The 21,214-nt window shown below is 37.3% G+C and overlaps 1 protein-coding gene across 4 annotated transcripts in view; it reads left to right on the forward strand.

Annotated features, from left to right (window-relative positions):
* LOC124395659 (spectrin beta chain, non-erythrocytic 4-like) overlaps positions 1-21,214 on the forward strand; it is a 68,569-nt gene that overhangs the window by 35,475 nt on the left and 11,880 nt on the right. For 3 of the 4 annotated variants that reach the window (XR_006927656.1, XM_046864363.1, XM_046864364.1), the window contains exons 19-29: positions 6,629-6,775; positions 11,470-11,733; positions 15,107-15,331; positions 15,976-16,065; positions 16,353-16,631; positions 17,074-17,204; positions 17,741-17,945; positions 18,928-19,173; positions 19,319-19,453; positions 19,581-19,825; positions 20,930-21,068. Coding sequence is in view for 3 of the 4 variants with exons in the window: in XM_046864363.1 (XP_046720319.1) it covers positions 6,629-6,775; positions 11,470-11,733; positions 15,107-15,331; positions 15,976-16,065; positions 16,353-16,631; positions 17,074-17,204; positions 17,741-17,945; positions 18,928-19,173; positions 19,319-19,453; positions 19,581-19,825; positions 20,930-21,068 (2,106 nt within the window). In the remaining variant the exon portion in view is untranslated. Of the gene's footprint in view, positions 1-4,750; positions 4,965-6,628; positions 6,776-11,469; positions 11,734-15,106; positions 15,332-15,975; positions 16,066-16,352; positions 16,632-17,073; positions 17,205-17,740; positions 17,946-18,927; positions 19,174-19,318; positions 19,454-19,580; positions 19,826-20,929; positions 21,069-21,214 lie in introns of those variants that run through there. The other variant, XM_046864365.1, reaches the window with a different exon arrangement.

Consider the following 21,214-nt stretch of genomic DNA (forward strand, 5'->3'; position numbering starts at 1 on the left):
GTACTGCATTTATACTTTATTTTACCTCCAAAAGAACTGGAGAAAAAGAAGCACATGATCATAGTTTTTTTTTCAAACCCACTTAACATGTAAACACTAAATTAGCTAACTCCCATGACCCCTTACAAAACACTGCAGAGGATCAGTTGAAAAATCAAGAGATCTTCTCAATATACCCACCATTGAGTATGTATATTAACCACAAATGCTTGTCCAGTGTCTTCAACATCTCTGGCCAAATTGTATACATCCATGCACACTTGCTGCTTTTAAGGATTCTCACCATCACAACCACAGAGATTAATTTGACGAGGTAGAGAGATTTCTGGCACTGCCTCTGAATAGGACTATTAAGGATTTCCTCCATTTCCTCCAAGTGCTCCATCCACCACTCAACAGTTTTCCCCGTAGAGCTCAGCAATGCTTGTGCATGATCTCCCAAGGTACCAAACAGCTTTTGAGCTTATGTTTGGTGCTACCTGAAAGTCTCTCCGAATGCAGTGTGTGGGCTTTTACTTCTACATCTGCTTTGACTGCATACCTTCAGACACTTATGTACCTTTTATTTTAATACCAGAGTGCTGACAGCTTGCTTCACTCCTGATGAGCTTCATCACATCTTAGTACTAAAGTACTAAGTACTAAAGGCAGTGACTTTCATGGTATTCTGCAACCAAGAACCTGTAAGAGCAAACTGTAGAAAAAATTATTTGAAGCGAGAATTTGTTATCGACAATCTGTTGTTGTGCAGAAATCACTGTTTTTAATACCATTTAACTGCTCTAAGTTTGGCTGTTCCACCAAAACAAGCCCCTTTAATTGTCTCTGTGATTCTTAGCATTTAATTCCCCTAGTGTTTCAAGTGCTTTGAAACACCTGCTCTACCTTCACCGACTTGTTACTCTCGATTTCTTCTCTACAACATCCGAAGGATTCGACCATTTCTGTCCACACAGGCTGTTTAGTCTCGTCATTTCTAGACTGGACTACTGCAACTCTCTGCTGGCAGGTCTTAATCTGAACGCTATCTATTTACTGCAAATGACTCAAAAACGAAGCTGCACGACTTGTGTTCAATCTGCCCAAGTTCTCCCACAGCACCCCACCGCTGCGCTCCCTTCACTGGCTTTCAGTAGCTGCACGTTTCAAATTCAAAACACTGATGCTTGCCTACAAGGCCAAAATTAGAAATCCTCCAGCACTGTTCGACTATTACCACCTTCTCTCAGAATTAGAGGTAAGTATACTACAAGGCTCTTCTCTGTTCTGGCACCGAGGTGGTGGAATAACATTTCCATAGATGTCTGTATAGCGGAGTCCCTGAATATCTTCAAGCGGGAGTTGAAGACCTACCTCTTCCTGAAACACTTAAATTAGCACTTTCCAAGTTTGCTTTGTACAAACCCGATTCCAAAAAAGTTGGGACACTGAACAAATTGTGAATAAAAACAGAATGTAATGATGTGGAAGTTTCAAATCTCATTATTTTATTCAGAATACAACATAGATGACATATCAAATGTTTAAACTGAGAAAATGTATAATTTTAAGGGAAAAATAAGTTGAATTTAAATATCATGGCATCAGCACATCTCAAAAAAGTTGGGATGTTTACCACTGTGTGGCATCCCCTCTTCTTTTTATAACAGTCTGCAAATGTCTGGAGACTGAGGAGACAAGTTGCTTAAGTTTAGGAATAGGAATGTTGTCCCATTCTTGTCTAATACAGGCTTCACTGTCTTAGGTCTTCTTTGTCACATCTTCCTCTTTATGATGCGCCAAATGTTTTCTGTGGGTAAAAGATCTGGACTGCATGCTGGCCATTTCAGTACCCGGATCCTTCTTCTACGCAGCCATGATGTAATTGATGCAGTGTGTGGTCTGGCATTGTCATGTTGGAAAATGCAAGGTCTTCCCTGAAAGAGAAGAAGTGTTAGCTGCCCATGCCACACGCACTCATGCAACCCCATACCATCAGAGATGCAGGCTTCTGAACTGAGCGCTGATAACAACTTGGGTTGTCTTTATCCTCTTTAGTCCAGATGACATGGCGTCCCAGTTTTCCAAAAAGAACTTCAAATTTTGATTCGTCTGAGCATAGAACAGTTTTCCACTTTGCCACAGTCCATTTTAAATGAGCCTTGGCCCAGAGAAAACGCCTGCGCTTCTGGATCATGTTTAGATATGGCTTCATTTTTGACCTATAGAGTTTTAGCATGGCACGGTGGAATGGCACGGTGGATTGTGTTCACCGACAATGTTTTCTGGAAGTATTCCTGAGCCCATGTTGTGATTTCCATTACAGTAGCATTCCTGTATGTGATGCAGTGCCATCTAAGGGCTTGAAGGTTTTCCGACCTTGAACCTTTCACACAGAGATTGTTCCAGATTCAATAAATCTTTGGATAATATTTTGCACTGTAGATGATGATAACTTCAAACTCTTTACAAATTTTCTCTGAGAAACTCATTTCTGATATTGCTCTACTATTTTTTTGCCGCAGCATTTGGGGAATTGTTGATCCTCTTGACTTCTGAGAGACACTGCCACTATGAGAGGCTCTTTTATACCCAATCATGTTGCCAATTGACCTAATCAGTTGCAAATTGGTCCTCCAGCTGTTCCTTATATGTACATTTACTTTTGCCTCTTATTGCTACCTGCCCCAACTTTTTTGGAATGTGTAGCTCTCATGAATATTGATATGTTGATATGTTATCTATATTCTATTGTGAATAAAATATAAGTTAATGAGATTTGTAAAGAAGAGTTTATCTATAATTGTTTACTTCATGCCTCAAAAAGTAATGTCAAATAAACATGTCCATGAACACGTTTATAGCAATATTTCCTGGTTAGCTTGTTGCTAATGCTAATATTTTTTGAAGCGTCCTTATATGAAGAGAGCAGTCAGTATTTTTGTGGACATGTTCTCCTCATGTTGCCAAAGATGTATTTGTGTTTTGCATTTACCTCCCATTGTCCAGAAACATTCCAGTAGGTGGATTTGCTAAGCTAAATTGCCCCTAGAGGTGTTAATGAGTATGTGAATGGCCTTGAGCCCAGTATTTTTTGGGATAAGCTCCAGATCCACCACATTGCTGAAAAGGCAAAGTGATTACTGAAGACCAATAAACTGATACAATGATGTATGAATGTGAATGGCAAGCAATAAACATCTAATATAAGTTAAAAATATTACCTTTGTATTGATGCATTTAGAGTCCTTGTAATTATCTGAAAATGAATCACTGCAAATTGTATAGAAGATGGCTTCTCTTGATCACCCTTGATCCAGTACATATTATTATTTTACATTTTACTTAAACACAAACTGCCAAATGATAGTCATGAAATCATATCTCTCTGAGAAATGTAAAATTTCAAATTCAATAGTGATGGGTTAATTCAGGGTGCTCTTTCTATTAAGAAAACTGGCTCATGGATTAAAGGAGAGGCTGTTTGGCATTTATCGACTTGCAGTTCTATTTAAGTAAGAGTTGTTCATAGTTTTATTAAATAATAAAAGGAAAATAATCGATACACATATGTCTGATTAAGACGGTGTCCATCAAACATGGTAGACTTTTTAAAGACTTTATGTGCACTTCCTAAACAACATTTGAAGTCACTGCATCTTTCCTGGTCTTTAGCAGGGATTGACTGCTACTGTTATGTGGTCACCACATTTGGAAAATTTGAAGGGAAATTTTACAAGTCACAAGTTTGAATAACATGCAAATGAATTAATATTAAAATATTAATTAAATTAATAAAAATAATAAACACAGTCAAACCCTGATAAGTCGCGGTTCGAAACTCGTGTCTCAGAAAATTTGCGGGTTCTCGTTTGGAACCTGACTAACAGCAAGTTGCGGATTATCTGAAAATTCGCGGGAATCCACAGCGGGACCGAATGTTCAGGAGCGTTAGGGATAACATTTTAAACCTTGTTTTCACTAACAAAATTCATAACATTTTCAAAACACATTATTGTATTAAAGTATCATAATGTCTAGATGAATTCATGTCCCCTGGTGGTCTAGTGGTTAAGACACAGCGCTCCCACGATCCCCAGCCACTCTCAGTGCCGGTCCCAAGCCCGGATAAATTGGGGAGGGTTGCGTTAGGAAGGGCATCCAGCGTAAAAACATGTGCCAAATCAAACGTGCGGAGGATCCGCTGTGGCGACCCCTAACGGGAGAAGCCGAAAGAAAGTTTAATGTCTAGATGAATTCACTAAGGTACCATAGGGGCTGCGGGGGGTGCGTCCAAAATTCGCAGATTTTTGGAACTCCCGGGGGGTCTTTGAATAAAACCCCTGCGAGTTCCAGGGAACCACTGTATATGATTTTTGCTTTGGTCCCAGAGTATTTAATCCTCTACAATTTCCTCCATTCTCTCCCTTTATCAGTCACACCCTTTGAGCGGAGAGCATCACTGCATACGTAGTTGCTCTCTCTCTCTCTTTCTCTCTCTCTCTCTCTCTCTCTCTCTCTCTCTCTCTCTCTCTCACCATATGGCTCAATCCCCCGCCCCCTTCTCCTTGCCTCTCTCTGTCTCTCTCAATCTGTTTTTACCTCACACTGTACTCGGATGCTACAGCAGACAGAAACTGGGTCTCTGGGCTGAGCTCACTATTATAGAAAATGGACTGAACAAAGAGATTGGGAGGGGAAGAGAGAAGGAGAGGTGGAGTAAGAGGAGAGATAAAATAACCGCTGATCATTTTGGAGCACTGATGGATAAATAATCCTCCCACGTCCTCCACTCTTCATCACGCACCCTTAAGGCCTCTATCGCCTTTCCCTCAGTTTTCATCTTCATAATCCGACAGAGAGAATCGGACTGAATTTGCTATGGACATCTGGTTGTTTTTTATTTCTAACACACTGGATTTACTTGAACTTCATGCTACGTTTGCTGAAGGTTCTGATTTGGCATCTAACGCGAGGACTTTCCGGTGTGTGTGTGTGTATTTGTGTGTAATTATACATGCTATGGTGCTATAGCTAATGTTTGTTTATACTGTATATGCTTTTGGGATTTGTGTGTGTGTAGTTAACGTGTGCAGATCACAGCCGATAAGTTTATATATCCATGTAAGATATTTGTATATTCGTGGGATGTGTAAATATGTATTTTATAGTAATATGTCTGTTTTTCATGTTTTAGTCACAGTAATAGTAGTAATGTTTGTAACAGCAAAGTCCGTTTTAGGAACAGACTTGAGTCATTTAGTATAACCAAAACATGTTTTTTCTAAGGTAAAAGAACTAGAACTAGAACCGTCTAGAACATTTTACCTGCACTCAGCTTGGCTGTGTACAACAGTTCTTCAGTTTGGAGTCAAATGTATATTTTGTACAATGTAGTTTTCTGCAAACATATCCACTATTGTGTCCTATTTTTTTCAAAATGAATCTGACTTCTGGTAACTGAGTCGCTGATTTTTTTCCTGTTTCCTGTTAATTCTTAGCCTTTTCTGGTCTGCAAAAAGCTATAGTTATTGTTGGGCAGAGGAGCCTATATTTAGTGTCTTGGCTTTGTTAATAATTGCTGTACATTTATTATTAACATTGATGCGTTAAATTCAACTTGGCAACTTAAGTTGCTAAACGGACATAATGCAGTATTGGTGGTTTGGGCATCTTATAAAGGCCTCCGCCTCACTACTAAGTATAGCTGTAACTGCAGCCCTGAAAACCACTCAAGAACATTGACTGGACATCTAACTGGCTTAGGGATAGAGACACCATGAAGAAAATGAATGGATAATTGACCCAATGTTAGAACAGTATGTATTTTGCTGCAAAAACACAGTATGGCAAAGACATGTTTATCATTTGGCTGTCCATCAGTTTGTTCTTAGTGAAAAATATGTGAAATTATATAAATTATAATTATTTTGCATTCTTCTTCTTCTACTTCTTCTTTCGGCTTCTCCAATTAGGGGAGACACAGCGGATCATCCGTTTCCATACCCCCCCTGTCCTCTACATCTGCCTCTTTCAAACAACTACCTGCATGTCTTCCCTCACCACATCCAATTATTTTGTATTAATTTATTAAATTTCTTTAGTTTGGAGGCATTATATATTTTTTTGTTGTTGAAGATAACCATGGTTACAGATGCTTATGTGTGTGTGTGTGTGTGTGTGTGTGTGTGTGTGTGTGTGTGTGTGTGTGTGTGTGTTTGGATGTGGGTGTGGGTGTGGGTTTGTGTCTTGTGTCAAACAGCTGGAACCAGACTGCTGCCCAAAGTCATACACTTGTTTCAACTAATATTTTCTAAGTTTTTTTATGCATTTGATTCCCCCCCCAAATTAGTGGCATGTGTTAAATAGAATAACATTAGCTGGGGTGAGATTACATCCAGGGACACATCAATATGAAGAATAGATGTAAAGTCTGCCATTAATGATTGTTTTACAGTCTTGTGTTCTGCAGTCTTGTGTCAGCTAATAACTTCAATCGTTTAAAAGAATACTTCAGAGCTGTTTTGGGGAGTTATTTAAATAATTATTTTGAAGAATAATGCCATATTGCATACATATGATTTATTGCTGAAAAATCCTAACAGGTGATGTTGAAAAGTCTATGAAATGATTTGTATGTGTGTTACAGCTGGGTGACTGGGTGATGGAGAAGATGCTAATGGCACGTGACTCAACCTGTGATGACACTCAGCAGCTTCATAAAAAATGGCTAAAGCACCAAGCGTTCATGGCCGAACTCTCACAGAACAAAGAGTGGCTCGACAAAATTCAGAAGGTGAGGACTGTGTGGGTGTGTGGACGTTTGAGAATAATTTTCAGAAGTGACATGAGCTAAGAAATAGTGATAGAATTTTATTAAAAAGGGATAAGAGCTAATTGAGAACCATAGTTTTAATATACAATGAAACGATACAAGGAACCTGTAACAAACACTAACAGAATAGTTCAGAATAGGTGCAAATTTGTCAAAGCTATTCAAAGTCAAATGCTTTGAAAAAGTTTAGCATGTGCGATTATACACTCTGTTTTATTGTCTTGCATTTTGATTTCTTAATTTTGAACCAAACACTTGGTTTGGCTTTTTTCAAGCTTATTTTATTATAATATTTTTCCCCACATTTCTTTTCCCATACATAGCATCATGTAAACAGTACAATTTTTGTTTCACCCGACCAGAGAACATGCCTCTAAAATGCTTGTTATTTGGAGTTTTGTGGTTTGGGGTCAAAATTTTGGACCAACTTTCCTTTACTTCTGGGAGCTACTTTATGCCTCCTGAAGGAATAATACAACGTACAGGTGCTACCAATATTTTTCCATGTGCATACGGTTGTCTTGGATAAACTGTTTGGATTACCCATGTATCAAGGCAATAAGATCCTAGTTCGAAAACGCAGCCACAAATACACTCTTTTAAAATACTAAATAGGAGAATTCACCTCTGTCCTTCTTTGTTTTTACATCTGGGTTCTATTCGTTGTTTCATTGTTGATTATTCCATCCATATGCATACCTTCCTCAATCTAATCCCACAAGCTTGGAAGCACAAAATTGTATAGGCTAGTATTTTTTGAAGCAAATTAATAGAAATGACACAAATTTTATTAACGCACAATTAATGCAGTGTGCATTTCTGCGACAATTTTTATCAAAAATATAAATGAATAAATCTAAAAGAGGCTAAATTAAAATGCAACACATTTATTCACAACATCCTTTCTTTATTCAGATATTTAAAAATATATATATAAATAATCTCAGACAAAATATGTTTAATCACTAAACATTTGTTTTACTGATGTGCCAAGTCTTAAATCAAGCACCAGAAACCCCCACAATGCACATATCCGGCAATTAAAACCATCCATGTGGAAACATAGCAAAAGTTCTGTTTGGTGTCCTGATGATTTATGTAATTTAAAACACCATAATAACTTTAAAACATTTACAAGAATATTTTGTTTTCATGCTCTATATTGGGTATGGTTTCACTAATAATAAACATACATTTGCATAAAGCATCTATATTTGTCCATGCACATGTTGATTAGAATATTAAAAAATTGAAAAGTGTTAATTTAAGGTACATTTAGAACAATTAAATATTTGTATTCGATTGACAGCCCTAAAAGGCCCAACCATGTTAAAGCAGGACATAGCTTTAGTGAATAAAAACATGTCCATGCTTTAATCCTCTTGTTGCTATTTAGGCAAATCCCCACAGAGATGCTCAAAAAATAGTAAAAAGCCATCACAGAAGATTTGAGGTTAGTATAACAGCAAATTGGGGACTAAATTTAAAAAGGATTGTTAAGCAAACATGTGGGTGTGATGGTCAGTCGTCCACAGACCTATGGCCACAATATATAGCGTAAACTGACGGAAGTTGTGAATGTGTGTGTGAGATGGTCTGATGTCCCATCCAGGGTATATTCCTGCCTCACACCCAGTGTTTCTATTACAAGCTTCCGGTCTTATAGTCGAAGATTATTTTAGGGTAAAATTTCAAGTGGTTGAATACTTGTATACTGTATGGGTTGGGGTTGGGGTTGGGAATGATAATTTTAACAAGACATGATCAAGGGCACAGCAAGGTCAAATGTATTACAGTTTTCTTTAAATAGGTTTCTTCCTATGTCAGCTCAGGAATATTTCTTTTCTTGGAAATATATTTTCATATACAAATTAGCAAGTCATTTCAGTTATTCTTGTTGTTTTTTCTTATAGCTTGAGGCATGTCTGAGTTGCTTGTTGATTGCTGCTAGTGAGGCATAATGTGATATACCATTTGGCTCTAATTACAGCTGCAAGGCTTCTCGGATATGTCTTCATTACACAATGCAGATTACAGTAATCCCCCGTTTATCACAGTGGTTACGTTCCAAAACCGCCCGCGATAAACGCAAAACCGCGATAAATGGATGCCACCCCAAAGATTCTGTTTTATGTTTTTATGTTCAACATTATCGTGGTCTATCGTGCTATCCATAAGAGACTGGGTAAATCAGCAAAACAAATTAGCTATGATGTGAGATTTGAAGCGGGGGATTAATGTATTTGTGAATACCCTCCAATTAAACATGAAAGTCGGCAAAACCATGCATTCATGAAAGTACACATATTTATGGATCAGCCAACATATTCCCAATTAGGGCGAATTTAGTTTCAGGTTGTTTTTTTTTATTTTTTCTCTCTGTACTGTTTGTTGCTGTGTGTTTGGGATTGTATGGATTCTGCTGGCTGTGAAACAAATTGCCCCTCGGGGATAATAAAGTTGACCTAACCTAACCTAACCTACTTACAAAAGTTTATTTCTATGAATGACTTTAGAAGACCCATGTGGTCACTGTACTGGTGCAGTCTTACCATGATCATCTTAAGCAAACTACACATGTAAAGTTTTAAGATATTACTGTTATAGTGGTTTGAAAGCTCACCTTCCACCCCGATTTGAGCATTCAAACATTCATAGTTGCATGTGCACTGTGTTTTGTCTCAGACAAACAAACAAACAAAACACTTACCGTTACTATGTGCATAAATGTAACTATATTTGGCTCAAAAACCATACTGGGCTCAGCTATATGGATTTCTGTTTTTCTGACCCAATATCTCTTTCTTTTTGCTATCTTCCTGTGTTGTAATTCAATTTCCAGAAATAGCATAGTACTTTTATGGTGCTCTACTTTATACTCTGTTTCACCTTCTCTCTAATTTAAATACAGGAACATCTACACAAGATCAAAATAATATGTCATACTGTCATGTTAGTAACTGTACAATTGGGTGTAGCTAAGCTACTAATGTTAATCTATCTAACAGCTTTGCTTGTTAAAACCCAGCTGGTGGAACTGCAGATTTGTACACCTTAGTCTATTTCTGTCCAAGAAGTGTGAAACCCCTCCTAATGACCTATAATGAGTGATGATCCCATAGTCCCAGGTGTGTTTTTCCATATGCAAGCTGTGTGTGTGTGTGTGTGTGTGTGTGTGTGTGTGTGTGTGTGTGTGTATGTATGTATGTGTGTATGTAGATGTGTATGCATGTGCCTGTGTGTGTGGTTGGGGGGATAAAGTTGGGGGTCATCAACCCTTTCTCCCTTTCCCTGTGTGAAGGGCATTTTTATGCTCTGCTCTGTATTGGAGGTCAACAGGAAGTGATGTATGTGTTGTATCTGTTAAAGAAGAAGCAGTGAAATTGGTTGTTATTGCTCTGAATAATATCACTTACAATGCAGAAGATGCTTCTATCTTTTATGGGTTTCTTACTTTCCTTTATACCAGCGGTCCCCAACCTTTAAGGTGTGGCAGATAAATACAACAAAATAAAATATGACCGGCATGAAAACTGGTATTTTCTTAATATTATAATAAACGTGAATCCACTGTGTTGTTTTATGTTAATTTTGTTCGCTTGGGGGTATGAATTTAGCGGTAATGTGTGTAATTATGTGTTAACGGCCGGAGCAGCCCCTTTAAGAAGGTAGCGAATGTGGGTGAGACATGTGACAAAGGCATCTTCACATGCATCAAGAGTGAGTCATAGACAGATGTGGAGGAGAGAATCCGGTGATTTTCCAAAATAAAATCTCATTCTGAATCAGATAATAAATAAAACAGAAATAATGTAAGTCATGTATTCTTTCTGTGCAGCCCGGCATTTTTTTATTATTCTAATTGCCTCTCTGTGTCACTCTTTCTGATTTCTCTCATTCTTCATTTATTATGCTTTTCTTTCTCTCTCTCTCACTCTCTCCACCCACACCTTTTACACATTTTCTGGCTCTTCCCACAAGTGATGCTTCAACTGACACACAAGTGTGTGTTTATGTGTGTTTATTTGTGTGAGTGTGTGTGTGTGTGTGTGTGTGTGTGTGTGTGTGTGTGTGTGTGTGTGTGTGTGTGTGAGAAGAGAAAGAACAGTGAGAGGGTCTGTTATGTAAAATTTCTCAGAATTACACATTGCATTCAAATATGATGGACATGGGACAGTCCTAGAATTCTGTTCAATGGACCAGCTATAATGGCCTAAACGTTCACCAAAATGCAGGTTAAAACTTTTATAAGTATAAGAATTGCTAAAAGCCTATTTTTTTTAATTGTGGTATTTTATGCTCTAATTGTCTGACTCAAAATTCAGTTTGATTCAGTTAGTTTGACTGCAAAAAACAACAAACCTGACACAAACTCCGCTCCAAAACTGACATTTTCATCATGCATTATTGGTCTTTGGCCCAAAAACGTGTAAGATTCTGCTAAAGCTGGGTTTTGTAGTTTTATTATATTGCATTGCACCTTCTCAGCAGGTTTAGCACATCATCTGTATATTAATAATGCACTACATATTGCTGAGCTTACAAGTGTGATTATGATAACACCAGAAAAAAAACCCTAATTTTAGGTATCGCTCCAGTTTTATTCATTCACACCTTTCTATTTTCTCTTTTTCTTTCTTTTTTTTTTTTATCAGGAAGGTGAGCGGCTGATGGTGGAGAAGCCGGAGCTGAGCTCCATGGTTCAGCAGAAGCTCAGTGAGATTCATGAGTGTTGGCTGGACCTGGAAAACTCTACGCAGGTCAAAGCACTGCAGCTGTTTGAGAACAACCGGGGGCATCAGATCACTCAAAATTACACTCGGCTGAACGAGCGCGTGCAGCAGCTGGAGCTGCAGCTAAACCACTGTGACTACAGCCATGACCTCACCTCCGTCAACAAGCAGCTCAAAAAGCTCCAGGTTGTATTTCAGCACTGAGAGATCGCATGCTGTTACCTTTCACCTTTTGATTAAACATTAGCATGGGTTTTTGTTGTTTGGCTAGTTTATGAGCACTTTAATAAGGATGTTGTTTTAACTAGGGCTGCAACAACTATTTTACTATCATCGATTGTCCTAGGAAACCCTGTGGTGTGACCTTATTCGGGCTAAAAATACATTGAATGGAATTGGCAGAGCACTTAACAGCATGTTTTGACTCGATACTGTAAAATATGTGTTTGTTCATATGACAAATATCACTTGTTAAACCATGCTTATTAATCACTGCGTATTGAGTTCTCCCAATTTATCTGGCTTTTTAGCTGTATCTTACTTTTATGGTCATATTTATCTTTTATTATTTATAAAAAAAAGCAAAGCCCATGCTATTTTGGCCAAAAGATACAGTTAGGAATGTTGTCTTTTTGTGTTATAGAGATGATATTTGGGTAAGACTTTTTTCGTAGTATTTGGTGATTGAAATGCTGCACAAAAATGTTTTTAAATAGCATTGTTTTTTGGTATTTAATTGATTTCAACAATTTGATTAATTGAAAAATAGATTCATTGATCTAATTAGTAGTCAAAATAATAATTAGTTGCAGGCCTAGTTTTTGCAACAATCCTTCTTTTTCCTTTTTTTTCACATTTTTTTAATGAATTTTAATTCCGTGCGAGCTTATTATTATGCAAATAGTTGAATATGAGTTTTTGATGTGAATTGAATTGACCTGGCTGGTTGTTGGTTTTTCTCTGACAGCATGGCGCTGCTTTACAGCTGATCTGAGTTCAGTTTGAGTTTCATTCCTCCATCCACATCCATCCATCAATCAATCCATCGGCGGTACTGTAGCACATTTGATTTTTTTTTTGTTGTGTTCATTTTCTTGCCTCTCTTTCTTTTATTACTCTTTTCTTTCCTTCTATTATATCTTTTATGTTTTCATATATTTTTCTTTCCTTTTTTAGTTTCCCTTGTAATTTATGCCAGTTCTAGTTGGGTCTATGAGTATACCTCCAGTGTGTATATCCACTTAAAATTTACACACATTATGTCTTAACTTTCAGGTCATCCTACAACTCTTATCAAGTGACTGCTGAGAAGTTCTCATACCTTCACTGCAGCTACTGTAGTTTGTGAATGAGTTGTAAAATCTTGCATAGTAAAGGATCCAGGGATGAGCAGATTTGGTTTTTAGCTTTTTAGTGGGTGAACTTTTTACATATACTTTGACTGTATTTGGTGGCATGGCCTTTTAATTACAGTTTACAAACTTGAATCAGAGATTTTGGTGGCCGTCCATGAGTTTCTTTCATAAATATGTTAATTTCTACTGACACATATGGAGTAATCCTTAGTATATTAAGTTCACAATTTTTCTATGAGATCCAGGTCAGGCTTTTGTAATGGCCATACAAAAACTTTCACTTTGTTGCTTTTAAGCCATATTGTTAGGTATTCTGTGGGTTCATTGTCCTGCAGGATGACATATTTGAGACCAAGTTTAAGACAAATTTTCTGTGTGATGTCTGAAGGTCTTGCTTCAGTATTTCTACATAATCTTCCTTTCTCGTTATGCCACCCATGTTGCATTAGTCTTTTATCAGATCCCTTTAAACAACTCATGATGCATCCACATCTATGTAGACCCTTTTACAAATGTACTTATTAGGGCTGGGCGATAAAACCGATTTTATCGATTAACTCGAATGTGTAGTTTACATCGATCTGTTTTAATAAAAATCGGTTTTCTCTTTAATGTCCACCGACGCTCTCCTCTGGGCTTCCATAGTTTCGAACTAACTTAGCCCCCGCCCCCCTCCCCCCGCACGTTTGCCATAGAGATACACAAACAACATGGCAGCGAGCAGAGAAGAACTCGTTCCCAAGTAAAGTTAAGACAGCCGCATGTTGAAAATACACGGTTAAGCAGCCGCACTTTGTTTAGTGTTGTGCGTCCAATCGTACACTTACGGTACGGGTGGTGGAAGCGACCAAAATACATGTAAAGACGCTTCAGAATGGCGTTTCTGTTAAGAAACAGAAAAATCTGATCATTTAAATCACCATATTCAAACACTCATAAACAGTCATTTTACTGTGGAGTTTTTAAGAAAAGTAAAGGCAAAATCACTCCAAGCATCACTGCATTTTTATCCATGTTCCACATTCAAACACTCATAATACATTTTATAAAACATTCTTTATAGGTTTGCTCAATCTTTCAAATTATTTTTATTTATAGTGTCCCTGTCTATTACTCTCGGAAATTTTATCTCATTTTACTGTGGAGTTTTGGAGAAAAGTAAAGGCAAAATCACTTAAAATCTCAGGTGCATTTTCAATCATGTTTCACATTTAAACACTCATAAAACATTTTTCTTTATAGGTTTGCTCATTTTATGTTATGTTACATTCTATTTTCACAATTTACAAAGGCAGGGCCGCCATCTTGTATTTTTGGCTTGTTGTTTCTGATTGCACTTTAACCCAAAGTGGGTTATAATCCCAGAAGGTTAAAACTTTTTTTGAATTTTTTTTTGTCATATGCAGATTGATTTTAAGCAGGGGGGAAAAAAATCGATTTAAATCGCAAATCAGATTTTTTGTGAAAAATTTGGGGATTTTTTTTTTAGGCCATATCGCCCAGCCCTAGTACTTAAGTATCCAAAGTACTATAATTTATTATGGCTATAATGTTCCGATTGTCATGTTTGTCACAAGGCTCTCAATTAATCAACTCAGTTTATGTGAAAAAACTGTAATGTTTCCCTTAGCACACTAAATTATTAGTAGAATGATACTAATTAATCAAACACTGATATCTATCTATCTAAAACAAAGCGCATGCTCTACCCTGATTGTTGGCTTGACCATGCTTGACTAGTTGTTTTTTTTTCACTCATATATAAAAAGGAACAACTGTAGGAACGTAAGACAATTTGACTTTGAAATGTAGTGAAGTTAAAGTCTCCCCAATTGGAAATACGTGAAAAGCTGCTTAAATTTACTTCCTTACTGTCCACCACTGGCCTGTACAAAAGACATTATGGGTGTACATTTGGAGTGGATTTATTTATTTATTTATATTATATAATGTGCTTGTTTTACACATACAGTAGTTATTTAGTCTTTTTTTTTTTCTTTCTTTTCTTTCTTTCCTTTCTTTCTTAGCCATAGCACCTTTTGGCACTTGCTCGCTCTTCACTTTAATGGGTTGTTACAATTAGCATTATTTCAGCCTTGGCTAAGTAAAAAAAATATATATTACTAATTGTTCTGCCATCTCTCTCTCTCTCTCTCTCTCTCTCTCTCTCTCTCTTTCTCTCTCTCTCTCTCTCTCTTGCTCAGATGATGGAGCGACAAATGGAGGAGTGGTGTAATGAAGTGTGTGATCTGCAACTTCAGTCATCCTCTCTCCCCGAGGAGTGTGTGATGGCAGACTCGGTGTCTGTGCGTCAGGCTGAAGTAGAGGCACGGATCGTACGTCTCATCGAGCCTCTGAAGGAGAGACGAAGAATCCTGCTCGCATCCAAAGAAGTGCACCAAGTGCGCCGCGACCTGCAGGATGAAATTGTGAGTTTGTGAGACACTTAAAACCAGCAGTCTATATTCTGAAAATTTACAGCTAATTTGCTTCTGTATGTGAAGTGTGAGCGAGCGAGCATTTGGTGTGTTTATCAGAAAGCCTGTTTCTCAAAGATGCAAAAAACTAATTGTTACAAATGGTACTCTTGCATCCTATACCTCTTTTTTAGCATTAACATATTGGTTTTTAACATTTGGTTTACATGAATAATCATTGGCTTATCATTGTTATCATAATTGGCTTATCATAATTAATCATCTTGTCATAAATAATCATCTTCTCATTAGTATACTGCATGCATTCAGATATTTTTCCACTGTAATGGGTTTGTTAACATTATTATTTTTATTATTATTATAATTATAAAGAAAAAAATATTCTAGCATTATTATTATTAAAAAGGAAATTATCTCCAATTAATGCCACATTTAGTTTATAAAAAGGGGAAAAACTGCTGGTAATAAAACCCCTACTTATTTGAGATGCAGTGGTTTTATGACAACACTTTGGGATATCAAACAGGACATGCAGTTGAAAACAAGGTCAATGTAAAAGATACATAGATAATTTGCAACTTTTAAATATATTTAGAATGAAATGTGTGAACATGGTCATATTTGTGTGTTTTCAGCTGTGGGTGCAAGAGCGCCTTCCATTCGCTATGTCACAGGAATCCGGGAGTAGTTTACAGGCTGTGCAGCAGCTCATGAAGAAAAATCAGGTAACTCTACACCCCCCTTGGTCTCTTGGATTTAAAGTTATGAAGGGCACAGTCTTAAAGTCAAAGGCAATGCAGCCTGCTCATTTCTTTTGACCTAACAAGGACAAATTTTATCCTGGGTATTTTTTGAATTGGATCTTTTTGACTTTCTCTTGGAACCACAAAAACTGACCGTGCAGCTTCCACCTGAGTGGAACACAGTGCTAGTGTTGAATATTGTATAGTGGCGTATCACATTAGCAGATATCAGCACATTTCTAACAGCACAGTATGTTTCTCCCTTTCAGAGCCTACAAAGGGAGCTGGAGACCCACCGGGGGCATGTGGAAGAGGTGATGGAAAGAGCGAGCCTGTTCTCATCAGTGCGCACGGCCGAGGCGGAGTGTGTGAGCGCATTAATGGAGGATCTGCAAGGCCTATGGGCGGCACTGTGGGCCGAGACAGAGCATAAACAACAGCATTTAGACTCCATGTATCATGCTCAACAGTACTACAGTGACATTACTGAGGTGGAGGCATGGCTCAGCGAACAGGAGCTGCACATGATGAATGAGGAGAAAGGAAAGGTAGTGCAGGAACAATGCACTGAGACGCACAGTACATACATTTCACACAGAGCATAAAAACATGTTTTTCTTTCAGAAAAATAAAAATCAGTCAGGACAGGAAACAATATATGTAAAAATAAAGATTTTTACACAATAAGTTTGGATATAAAGAATAGTTGAGTGAACTGAATGTAAAACACAAGTGTAATTACTATTATAAACAGTTTAAAAGCATGAGAACTCATTTAAAATACAATATGAAATAATACAAGAGTATAGACATGAGTGATGATGTGTGTGGGTTTTTTGTGTGTTAAAATTTTCTTTTTTGTGGTAAAATGCGTAACAAATGAGAGCTATTGCTCACAGATTGCAGACTGGCTGCCAATGATATATCTTGGCATGTCAGCACTGCTATGCCTGTAAAAGCTTTAAGCATAACATCTTTTTCTTCTGTCAGGATGAATCGAGTACGCTGCAGCTGCTAAAAAAACAGTTATCTTTGGAGCAGTCAATCGAGGATTATGCTGAAACCATTGGATTATTATCACAACAGTGCAGACAACTACTGGAGCTCAGCCATCCAGACAGGTGTGTGTTTGTACAGGTCACATCTACCTGTTTATATCTTTTTTAAAAGCTATATGGAACCAGAAAACAAAACAGATGCCCTAAATGAAAAAACGTGATACAGGGTTAGATATGCAAAGTGACTAATCTTCTTCAGCGTCAGATGTGTACCATGAATGCAACAGACACAGGCAGAGATGGCTAGATAAACCCCAAGAAGGACAGTTCAGTGATGTTGTAGTGGAATAGGGAGGTACAGTAGAAGAGATTGCGTAGACTTTTGGTGTGCCAGGTGTGTTTCATTATGTGGACTTATGAGTTTGACAAAATGACAAAAATGCACAACCCAAATTTTTATTCTGGCTGGTCCCCTATTGGCAGTCTTGAGGATTTGTGTAAATAATTCTCTTTTCAAAAAGATGCTTTACAGGAAATGATTAGGTTAAGAAAACAAAAATTCAGATCATATATTTGTCCCTATATGTTTCCATAAGTTTCGTGATCTCACAGACTGGAACAGGAGTTCATGGAAAGATGTGTATGTGTTTGATCCGCAGTGATCAGATCAGTAAACGCCAGTCTCAGATCGACCGGCTCTACGTGTCATTGAAAGATTTAGTGGAAGAAAGGAAGTGCCGGTTGGAACAGCAGTACTGGCTTTTTCAGCTGCACAGAGAGGTGGAAGAACTTGAGCAATGGATTGCTGAGCGAGAGATCTCAGCCAGCTCTACCGAACTCGGGCAGGACTATGAACATGTCACGGTAACACTGCAGCAACAAAAATAATGTTCTTAGCAGTTACAGTACAGTAAAAGAATAATAGCTAGTGCATCCCTACAGTATATGCATTTTTTTATATTTCCCATTCACTGACTCTCTGTTCTGTATGTCTGCAAGAACTACATGTAAAAAAGTTTGAGCACCTCAAGACAAATGACATATTTCGTTGGTTTTTAAAGTGAAATCAAGCAAGCGCATCCACTCCAAATAACACACAGTTCAAACTGTAATGAACAGGTATTCTATATGTGAATAACTTAAATAAAATAAACAAATTTAATTGTAATTGTGGAATAAAGGAAATTTAGCTTTTTAATCTTGAACAAGCTCCTCAATATTAGGACTTGTTTTATAAATTGTTGTTAGAAGTAAGAGTTCCCGCATGCATCAATTTCTGTGATTCTTCAAAACTTTTGATAACATTAAAGGCCAAAAGCTTTTCTAAGCAGCTGGTAATAGAACTGAAAAAAAAAGCACATTGATTCTGCATATAAAGCCATTGAAAGATATTAGCATGCCACAATTTCCACAAGGAAAACTTTGCACTTTGCACAAGATCCGGAAGTTCCATTAGAATTACCTGTATGCTGGTTAGATAAGCATAATACAACAAAGATCTTCGGGAATTAAATTTGGAGTGGTGTAGCACTATTCCACCCTGCAGCATTGGACAAACAAGATCTGCATGGAAGAGTCTTCAGCAGAAAAAACATTGTGACTTCGTCAAAAAAATCAGTATATACAGTGTGAAGTATGCAAAAAAACACATCTAAAAAGGCTTGAGGCATTTTGAGAACAAGTGCTACGGCCTGATGAAGTAAAAATTGAACCTTTTTGCATACAATGGTATACCATAAGAGCAAAGTCCAATATTAGCACGTTACTGATTTATGAATAATACATTGAGCCATATAACAAAGACCATTGTAATATTTTATATAATGACTTCGATGCTTTTGTTCAGATCCTACAGGAAAAGTTCACTGAGTTTTCCTCAGAGACAGGAAGTATGGGTCAGGAGCGAGTGATGGCTATTAATCAGATGGTGGATGAGTTGATTGATTTTGGACATGCAGATGCCGCCATCATTGCTGAATGGAAGGATGGGGTGAATGAATCATGGGCTGAACTGATGGAACTGATGGAAACCAGAGCACAAATGCTTGCAGCTTCACACCAGCTTCACAAATTTTTTTCTGACTGCAGAGAGGTAAATTCTGGTTTCCCAATACTTTTGTCAATGTAGTGTATTTTATTGTAGTGGATATGGTTTATGTATCAATAAAAGTGTTAATGGTTGTAATGGATAAACACTGGAAACAGAATTTTGTCTGAATACATTGTGTATGTCACAGGTAATAACACAGATAGCTGACAAACACCGCAGATTACCCGAAGTACGAGAGTGCCAGGATGGCACAGTAAACACTAGCTCACTTCAGAGACTCATGAGCACATTTGAACATGACATTCAGCTGTTAGTTGGACAGGTGAGTCCAGGAAAGGTTTTTTTTGTTCATCAGTTATTGCGAATGCAGCTGACAAAATCTAAATCTGCCCGGTAGTTTGTACTGTATATGTATTCCTGTATCTGGGTGTTGTGTCTTCTTTACTTAGGTGAGACAGTTACAGGAAAATGCTGCTCAGCTTCGTACCGTTTATGCAGGAGAGAAGGCAGAAGCCATCGCCATGCAGGAATATGAAGTGATGCGAGCATGGAAGGAGCTAATCATGTCCTGTGAGGAATGCCGTGTGCAGATAACCACAGCATCAGATAAACTGCGATTCTTCAGCATAGTGCGTGATCAGTTGATGTGGATGGAAAGCATCATCTGCCAGATAGGGACAGGAGAGAAACCCAGGTGCAGCAAGAGCATACATACTTACATAAAGAAAAGAAATGTGCATTTATCTGCATAAAGTTAAAAAGCCATTTATACATACATTGAATTTTTTTCTTTGTTATATAATACAGTGTTACATAGATTAGCAAAGATAAATGTCATTTAAAAAGTGAAAAGTTTAATATTCACATTGTTCAGCTTATATCACACTTACTGATTTGGCTGCAATCGATAAACATTATTATATTTCTAAACATAACATTTCTAAACATAATACTATAATGTTATAAAGCAGCCATATTCAATATTGAGCAGCTAGAATTATCTGCAGTAGTTTTCTTCCTTAGGTTAGTTTAGTTTTACTACATCCAACACCATCATTTCATGCTGAATTAATAAAGCATTAGAGATGACCTATCTTTGCTATTTTACACAATTTTGTAGATCGAAAATATTTTTTATGAGCTTTTGCTTAACAATATCACAATACTAAAAACTCAGTTTTTGGAGTATGCATGGAAATCATTTTGGATGAGATGTTTGCTACATAAACCTTGTCACTTGTTGCCTACTTGCTATATATTAGTAACCAAACAACAATTTTCTGATTAATTCTTTGATAGATTTTACCACACAGATAGAAGTGGTAAATCACCACCAAACTACTATTGTTGGGCCACTGAGCAAGGCCCCTAACTGTTCAGTTGTATACATGAGATAATTATAAAGCACTGGATAAAAGCATCTGCCAAATGCCTTAAATGTAAATGCAAAAACCAAAACCAGCAGTGGTAACAATGCATTCATGTATTAATAATAAATACTATCCATTTTCAAAACCCAAAGGTTCAAATATGCCTAAAGTGGTAAAAGAATGCCACCTAAAACAAAGCCGTCTAGTGTTTAAAATGCAATAGGGAACCTAAAAGTTTCTTTCATTTATATTAAAGCACACAAATTACTCCCTTTACAAGAATATGAGAACCAGAAAAATAGCTATATCCTTGTCCAAGTCTAAATTTGATCTTTTTTAGTACATGCTGCACCCAAAATGCCACTGGTCTATGTACTTGTTTCTCTCTCGTTGGTCTTAGATCTGTAATTATCTGCTTCGTTTTTCAGGGATGTCTCATCTGTCGAGGTGCTCATGAATTACCATCAGGGCCTCAAGAGTGAAGTGGAGGCACGAAATAAGAACATGGTGCAGTGTATAGAGATGGGAAAGACACTGCTGGCTACAAGAAACCAAGCATCAGATGAGGTAAAAGATAACGTTTTAAACATTATAATGAGTTAATGAGTTTAAAATTTCACTGTCAGCAAGAATTAATATATATTTTACTGTTATTGTTTTATTTCTGCACTGCAGAAATGTTTATTGCCATGATATATTGATTCTTAATGTGG

The sequence above is a fragment of the Silurus meridionalis genome, chromosome 13 (assembly GCF_014805685.1).
Source record: "Silurus meridionalis isolate SWU-2019-XX chromosome 13, ASM1480568v1, whole genome shotgun sequence".
Classification (NCBI taxonomy): domain Eukaryota; kingdom Metazoa; phylum Chordata; class Actinopteri; order Siluriformes; family Siluridae; genus Silurus; species Silurus meridionalis.